Source organism: Microplitis mediator, chromosome 11 (assembly GCF_029852145.1).
Source record: "Microplitis mediator isolate UGA2020A chromosome 11, iyMicMedi2.1, whole genome shotgun sequence".
Lineage (NCBI taxonomy): Eukaryota > Metazoa > Arthropoda > Insecta > Hymenoptera > Braconidae > Microplitis > Microplitis mediator.
In genome coordinates, this window is record NC_079979.1 from 5,622,180 (window position 1) to 5,630,942 (window position 8,763).

Below are 8,763 nucleotides of genomic sequence, written 5' to 3' on the forward strand. Positions count from 1 at the left end.
ATGGCTGTTTCAAATTCCCACGATTTTTCAAAAAAAAAAAATTTTATCCACTTTCAAGTTCATATAACTTTAAAACTAAAACTCATAGATAATCTCCGTAAAAAGTATTTGAAAGCTTGTCTAATAAGCTTTAATTTATGACCTTAAACTTGATGTTTTGACCATTTCTTCAAATAATTTGATAGCCTTGAAAATTTTTATGGAATCAAAAAATGTTGAAAATATGGTTTTCATTCAACATCATTTATGCATTTCCCATTATAATCAAATTTCGTCAGTTGTATTTTATTGTGCACAAAATAACCTGTAAATTTCACAGCTATTTTATATTTTAAAAGTATTTCTTTTATTACTTATGATGTATCAAATGTACCTCTACGACGTATGATTATAGCTGGTCTTGTCATTACGATAGCACCTACAGTTCTTATCGGATCTTAATGAAATTTTCCACACTTATTCTATAGGCGATTATCTTGATCGAGTTCAAAGAAGGGCTGAATCGTTCAAATAGTTGTGAAGTTATGGCTGTTTGAAATTTCCACGAGTTTTCGAAAAAATCAGTTTTTATTCACTGTTGAAGTTCATATAACATTAGAACTAAAACTGATAGACAATTCCAGTAAAAAGTATTTAAAAGCTTTTCTAATAAGCTTTAATTAAAGACCTTCAACTTAATGTTTTGACCATTTCTTCCAATAATTTGATAGCCTTAAAAATTTTAATGGAATCAAAAAATGTTGAAAATATGGTTTTCATTTCACATAACTTATGCATTTCCCATTATAATACAATTTTGTCAGTTGTATTATAGTGTGAACAAAATAACCTGTAAATTTCACTGCTATTTTATATTTTAAAAGTATTTTTTTTATTATTTAGGCTGTTTCAATCGTACCTGTACGTCCTATAATTATAACTGATCTTGCCGTCGTAATAGTAATTACAATTATGATCTCATACTAATTAAAATTTCTATACTTTGTTTACGTGAAGGTTAGTTTAGTACATTACCTATATAATGTTTTGTCAAATCAACTATCTGAAGTTCTCTATCGAAAATAGTCGTTGTCTTTTTTTACTCTCACTCTTAGAAAACGAGCCTAATTTCATATCATGACTATACACTAAAATGTATCACAAGATATGTATGTATGAAACTTTTTATATAGATTAATTGGAAAATCTACCTTCCATTTCGGCTGCCGAATGGCCTTTTTTGTTTTCTTTTTAAGGGGTTAGGGGTAGTCAGAATTTTCAAAAAATCGATTTTTTTTTTTTTGCATTTTCTTAAAGTATAATATTTTTAAAATATTGTGTGAAAATTTGAAGTGAATCCGACAAATTCTTTTCGAGTTATTTAACAATGACCAAAGGACGCTCGGGTGCTACGTGGCATTCGAGAGCAGGTAGCTAGAAACAGCTGCAAGCAACCGACCTTTCGGGTTTCATTGCCATGAATATCTCCCCATTTTAATGTATGTATAATTATATATATATATATATATATATATATAAATCCTTCTACATATATTCACAATTTGTAGGTAGTACAAGAACTGAAAAATAATTTTTGGTTGCCAGTATACCTGTAGTCGTTGCACTGATCAGTCGATAGTTTTGTGATAAATTATTTCTCAAGTGAATTAAATTATTAACCATGGGACGTGATTCTAGAAAGGTTTCAAGAGAACTTCGGAGTTCTGAAAAAATTAATAAGTCGCGTTCAGTCAAAAGAAAGAATGTTTTTAATCCGAAAACAGCCGAAAGTGATGAAAGTATTCAGAGTACATCTTCTAAAAAATTAAAACAAAACACTGAAGATGATGTACCTGAAGACAGCAGTACTGAATTTCGAATAATAAATTTGATGAAATTCGAGTGATGAAAAACCGAATCATGATATGTGTCCAAAAGGCGAAGAATCTTGGTGCTCTTACCAGCGCGCTGAAGCAAGAGGAGAGCTTGATACCTATTCTCACGATTATTCTCCCTTACCTTCTGATGTTTTAAAAGCTATCAAGCCTATATACGAAGGTCTTAGTAATGAAAATTTACTTTCAAGATGTGTAGGTGGATTCAATCAGAATAATAATGAAAGCTTTAACCAACTAGTATGGAAAATATGCCCAAAAACGGTAAATACTAGTTTTACTGTCGTACAAATAGCTGCATACGTTGCTATGTGTATATTTAATGAGGGTATAAATTCATTATTAGTCTTGATGAATACACTAGGACTTAATTGTGGGCCTAATTCTCATCGGTATGCAGAAAGAATGGATGCTGCACGTATCAAAGTAGCAGATAAGCGCGCTAATGATAACACCCGAGAAGGTCGATTGCAACGTAGGCACCAGCAAATCAATATTTTGGAAGCTGCTATGACGGCTGAAGAGCTATTATATGGTCCAGGAATAGATGACTCAGTGTAAGTTATTAAATAATTCTTATAATTCGACATAAATCCATAGCAAAACTTTAAATGCGTTTTTCTCAAAACTATGTTTTCTGAACTGGTGATCACTGTAACTTAAAAACTGCTCGGTAGATTTCAATAAAATTTATTGTACTTTTGAAATACATTAAAAACTCGTGCCTGATCGAAGGATTTTTTTTTTTTTCAAAAATTTCGATTTTTTTTTAACAATAAACTGTCGGTTTTTTTCTCGAAAATTTGAAAAAAATTTCCTGAGGCCTCCATTTTGTTAATTTCGAAAAAAAAAAAAAAGCTTCGATCAGGCACAAGATTATCTATTAATAAAACTAATTTTTCTTGTCCGATTGATTTTAGATGAATCTCCAAGGACTTATGATGATCACCGCAAAGGACTTCGGGAGGAACGGGCTCTACAAAAACAGCGATAACTTTTTGAATTATTAATTTTTTTTTTTGAAATTTTCGTGAAGTCAAATCGAAACGTGTTCTAATAAAGCTATGTTTTTATTTTTGTCAAATAAAGTAATTAACTACAAAAAAAAAATTATTGAAAATCATCATTTTTTCAGGCCTCTGAGTACCCCTAACCCCTTAATGAAGTACATAACTACAGATTTTTAAAAATAATATTTTCAATATGACTAATAAAAAATTTAATTTATTATACAAAAAATGCTTTTGGTTTTTTGACGTAATGCCGGTAACTTCAAAGTTATAGAATAAATAAATAAAAGATCATCAAATAATCCAAAGTAAATTTAAAAGTTCGCAGTAAAAAAAAAAAAACAAAAAATTCTTTAAAACGTACAAATAATGCTTGGAGAAGATTGATTATAAATAATTTTTCCTTACCTTTAAAAATTTTTAAAGTTTCTGAATCATTTACTAATGACTGTAGTTTAAGATTCAATTCATCAACTGATAGTGAAGAATATTCCATGTTTAACTTTATTGTATATATATATTCAAAGTTGATAATAACTCAAATATTTCTTAGTTTATCGATCAATCTGAAAAAGTAAGTTATAATTAAATAACAAGAATCTATTTTTTATAAAAATAATTTGCAATTGACAGTTTACACGAAATTTGTTGTTAATAAATTAATTCGTCAGTGAAAAAAAAAAAAATTAAAAAATTTGTCAGTCACAGTATTGATATAGAATCATCTTTAACAATCTATAACTTTATTGATAAAAAAAATTTTAATTTTCGACAAGTAAGTATTTTTTTGTTAATTTTTCAAATTGTGCAATTTGTAATAAAGCGTAAATTTTAAGAATGACATACTGATATACATTCGTAAGTTTATTTGTAATTAATAGATGTTCAAATAATGATAAATTTCAATATTACTAGATTGATTAAATTATAAAAAACATTGAATGCCTAAGTTATATATAAATGATAAATTTATAATTACTTAATTACATAAAAAAAAATTGATGACGGATAGAATTTATATTCAGAAATTTTAACCTCAGTTCATTGTCAGTTACACTGTTGTATATATCGTCACCGACTAATTTGAAGCAGTAAGAAATTAATAGTAAAAAAAGTTAATAATAATTTTCAATTTATTGAAAAGCTTATAGTATAGTTAAATGAACTTACCTAATCGAATGTATTTATTAATTTTCTATTACTTGTGTACTTGATGATAAATCATGAAAGCAAACTTGGATAATAATTAATAACGTACAAATTCTATAGAGGCGCCACAAGTGATCACCACAGATAAATTGGGGAATCACTATTCTGACAGTGAACTTTATTTGAATTCACTATTTTGCAAGTGAATTTCGTAGTCACTGATTCAAATAGTGAAATTTTCACTAATTCAGTTTTAGAGAGTGGGGCACGAAGGCCCACTTAAGCCGGTTTTATCTGTTTGTGGCTTTTAACCATCAGATTCGTTTATTTTTTGTCAATTTTGAAAGAATCCGTCGAAATTTTGCAAAAAATCAAAAAAAAAAATTTTTTTCTGGGGCACGACGGCTTCCTCCCCACAAAATTATAAAAAAATTTTTTTTTCATTTTCCGTCAAGTTTTGACCTCTGTATTGATTTTATCATATTTTAGGCCAATACATGATACGTGGGGCACAATGGACCGCTCGAAAAAAAAATTGCATTTTAAATAGTTTATTTGTTTAAAAAAATAGTTGATGACTTGGAAATGATTTTTTTAAACAAAATATTTTTTTTTTTTTTGCCGTGAAAGCTCCTAAAAATAATTTCGATCAAAATCATTGTTTTTTAATTGTTCAATGTATAAACAACAATACTCTTATATACATAATATTGAGCTTATCTCATTTGATAATTGTGAGATATTTTGATAATTCATAAATTTCATAGAAATCTAATAAACAAAAATACCAATCAATCAAATTATAAAGATAGTTTTCAATAAGATAAATTCTCAATATACTTAATAATAATTTTGATTAAAAATTACAATTTTGAGCTTTCTAGGAACAGTCTGAAAAAATTATTATAAAAGATATGATTCATTGAAGTGCGCAGTGAATAGAGGACGAATTTTAACTTGAACTTCAATAACTGCTTTCTGACTAAAGTACGTTTGATATTATGGAAAAATAGGAATCATGAGAAAGAAAGAACTAAACATTTTATTTCATATCAAATTTTTTATTATTTTTTTTAATGAACCACGTCAGGATTACAGAAAAGTTTTAAAAAATTATATTATCTGGTTATAATGATGTATCATTTTTAAACTTATATATAATCACTATACTGAAATATAAATGATGTATAGTTTAAACCTTAAATTTTTTACGTTAATACGTTATTCAAATAGGGTACATTTGAAAAGTATCTAGCTCCAGCAAAATAAAAGAATAAAAAAAGTTCAATTAATAAAAGAGTAGAAATTCCAAAAGGAAAAATCGAACAAAAACTTATTTTTGTTTTAACATTTTAATATTTTTATTACCACTTCCATACTAAGTCTGGAGTACAGCTTGAATTTTCTCATGTGCCCATAGAAAGATGGAAATAAATCATTTTTAAATATAAAAAAAAATGAATGTTGACATACAATTTCGTCTGTAAGAATAAACTGTTTTGATAACTAACACAATACTTATTTAAGTATTTTATAGATTACTTTATTTCGTAATAACCGATGTATGATTTTCACACCTGTACTGAAGTATAAATAATGTATAGTTTAAACTCTAAACTCTTAACGTTAATACGTTATTTAAATAGGGTACATTCGAAAATTTCCTAGCTCTATAAAAAAAAAAACGGAAAGTAAAATCAAAAATCCTCAGTGAAAAAATCAAATGTATAATTATTTAAGTTTATAAATTTTAATATTGTTTGTGCCACTGCCATACTAAGCCTGGAATAGAGCTAGAATTTTTTCATGTGCCCATGGAAAACACTTATATAAATAAATCTTAAAAAAAATAAAATAAACATGTTATCACACAATTTCATCCTTCAAAAAAAACTGTTTTGATAACTAACACAGGACTTTTTGAAATTTTATGTCGTTGCACCACCCTCTTGGTCACGTCGTTCGCGTTCTAGTCTTTTTTTTTCTTGGCGCCGTAATTTCGCTTTCTGTTTAATTCTGTTCAATTCTTCTGCTGTTTTTTGTGGTCTTCTGTCATTCTTTAAAATTTCTTCAATCCATATTTCCATATTACTCAGCTTGTTTTCTTTTTTAGTTATATCAAACGTTCGATTTTTTTGCAGTATCTTGCAAATTTCTAAAAATAAAATATAAATGAATGATAGTATATATATATATATATATATATATATATATATATATATATATATTAGTGTGGCCCAAAAAAACCAACTATTTTTTGTTTTCGAGTCTCTTATGAAAATTTGTTGGTTTAAGGTTTTAAGACACCTCTCCAGAAATCAGCTCGATAAAAAATTTTCAAGAGGTCGCTTACGAATTTTGAAAATATCAAAAATGATCGAAATTCAGATTTTTTTGTTTTCAATGTCTTCTTTCTCGTGGCATCTATAGTTTGTATTTATGAAATCATGACTACGCTGAAAATTTCAGCCCAAAATTAAAATATTTGAACGGCGCTCAAGAATTTTGAATATTAACTGAAAATATGTAACTAATACTTTGAATTAGTTTTTGTATTTTTTTATAACTCAGTTATTGTCATTTCACTTAAATATAACTTTTGCATAGCCAAAAATATACAGGACAGTCTTAAACAATAAAAGTAGGTAAGTTTTGAATAAGCAAAAAAACCTTAAAATTGAATTATAAAATAAAAAAGTATGTAAATAACTTATTATTTATATATCTCGGGTTGTATTTTTATTCATTATGATACAAATTGATGGTAAAAAAATTGAGAAGCTTTATAATTAATATTCAAGGGTCGCTCGAAAACATCCAAGAGACAGTACTCGAAAACATTCAAAATTCTTGAGCGCCGTTTAAATATTTTAATTTTGGGCTAAAATGTTCAGCGTGGTCATGATTTCATAAATATAAACTATAGCTGCCACGAGAACGAAGAAATTTAAAACAAAAAAATCTGAATTTCGATCATTTTTGATATTTTCAAAATTCGTGAGCGACCTCTTGAAAATTTTTTATCGAGTTGATTTTTGGAGAGGCTTCTTAAAACATCTTGAATCAACAAATTTTCATAAGAGACTCAAAAAAAAAAATATAGCCGGTTTTTTTGGGCCACCCTAATATATATATATATATATATATATATATATATATATATATATTGTTTATTGTATCTGAGACATATTTACATAGTCTATAACAAGTGGTTAGATGATGCAAACATGATGTATAAACAAAAAATAAGAAATAAGCTAGGCATAGGAAGAGAAAAATCGGATAATTACACTGTATAATAGAGCAAATAAATAACAATTTATTCAATTAAGCAGAAGGCTCTCAAGCGGCAGCATTGCTGAAAAAAGTAGAATATTGTCTTAATTGATCGCGTATCATTGCCGTTCAATAATTCCAGGGCTGGTACATCGGAAGCCTTCAAGTAGAACTGCCGGTACGGCTGATAAAGTGGGCAGTCATTTAGTACATGAATGATTGTGTCAGGTTCACCTGAATTGCAGATCGGGCAGGGCTGGTTAGTATTAAATTTATAACACATTTGGTTAAAGGCGAGATGCTGGTTGTATTTGCTAGCTAGTCTCACTTGGAGGAATACTTTGAGTGCTTGGGAATTGACTCTTCTCGTCAGGAACATAGGCCTAGACCCATCAGTCGGACGTCGAATTTGCATCTGTAGATAGTGGGCGTTGCAGGCTCTTCTCAGATCCTGTTGGAGCAAGTAATTTTTATATTTATTGAGAAAATAGTGCTTGAAAGCCTTCCAGCGATCCGGGTCCAGAGTTTCAAGAGCCGGTATTAATTCCGGCGTAATACTTTCAATCAATTTAAGCACAGCAACTAGCCAGTTATATTTTTCCTTTTTTGTGCTGTCTTTGAGCTCCATGAGGCGCTTGAGACAAATTTTGGGGTACCTGTGGTCTTCCATGTCAAGGATTTTAATAATCCATTGCCACGTAGCAGCCAGCACTTGATAAGCTAGCGGTAATTTACCCAGCTCAATTCTGAGGAGGGCTCCTTCTGTATTCCTGGGTAGCGAGAAGATGCGCTTAAAGAACTCTGTTTGTACTTGTTCGATGAGATCGAGATATCTAATAGCCCAGATTGGTGCGGCATATAAGAGAGTAGCTACTATAATACTATCAAACAATTTATTAATGCAGTTGAACGAGTCTGTCTTAGATCGAATGAGAACAGGATGAACAGAGTTAAAAGCCATTTTAGCTTTGTGGATCGCTGCTAGGGCTGACGGTCTGCTAAATCCTGCTGAAGAGATCTTGAGGCCTAAGTATTCATAGGAGCTTGTAATTTCGATTTTGGATTCCCCGAAGAGAAAGTACAAATTGCCAGGAACTTTACCGCCTCTCCTGCAAATCAGGATTTTCGTTTTATCAGTATTAACTTGCAGCTGATATCTGTCACAGTATTGCTTGAGTAGGATTAATTTCCTCTGCAGATCACCGGCTGAAGAAGCAAATATTACGAGATCATCAGCGTATAAGAGCAGTAAAATTTCTGTTAAGCCATTAATGTTCACACCTTCGCCGTTGTTTTCTCTTAGACAGTCCTCGAGGTCAGCAATGAATATAAGGAATAGCAGAGGGCTGAGTAGTTCACCTTGTAGGACTCCTTCGGTTACTTTGAATGCACGAGATTGCACGCCATCTATTTTTAATTTTAGGTGTGCTGAGCCATATATATTTTTTAAATGT

The 8,763-nt window shown here is 29.5% G+C and overlaps 1 protein-coding gene across 4 annotated transcripts; it reads left to right on the forward strand.

Annotated features, from left to right (window-relative positions):
- Positions 1 to 1,270: 1,270 nt before the first annotated feature.
- Positions 1,271 to 3,025, forward strand: LOC130677299 (uncharacterized). 4 transcript variants are annotated; one of them, XR_008991571.1, is made up of 4 exons: positions 1,271 to 1,478; positions 1,548 to 2,138; positions 2,239 to 2,431; positions 2,795 to 3,025. XR_008991571.1 is itself a non-coding variant. In XM_057483999.1 (4 exons), the coding sequence occupies exons 2-4, from the start codon at positions 2,117 to 2,119 to the stop codon at positions 2,796 to 2,798; spliced, it is 237 nt and encodes a 78-aa protein (XP_057339982.1). In that variant the 5' UTR covers positions 1,304 to 1,478; positions 1,548 to 2,116; the 3' UTR covers positions 2,799 to 3,025. The 4 variants fall into 4 exon arrangements, 3 of the variants coding, with proteins under 3 accessions (XP_057339980.1, XP_057339982.1, XP_057339981.1); XM_057483999.1 differs by having other exon boundaries at positions 1,304 to 1,478; positions 2,221 to 2,431; XM_057483997.1 differs by having other exon boundaries at positions 1,297 to 1,478; positions 1,548 to 2,431.
- The last annotated feature ends 5,738 nt before the right edge of the window (positions 3,026 to 8,763 follow it).

Coding starts and splice junctions, on each gene's coding strand:
- LOC130677299 (XM_057483997.1), top strand. CDS start 1,905: ATGTGTCCAAAAGGCGAAGAATCTTGGTGCTCTTACCAGCGCGCTGAA.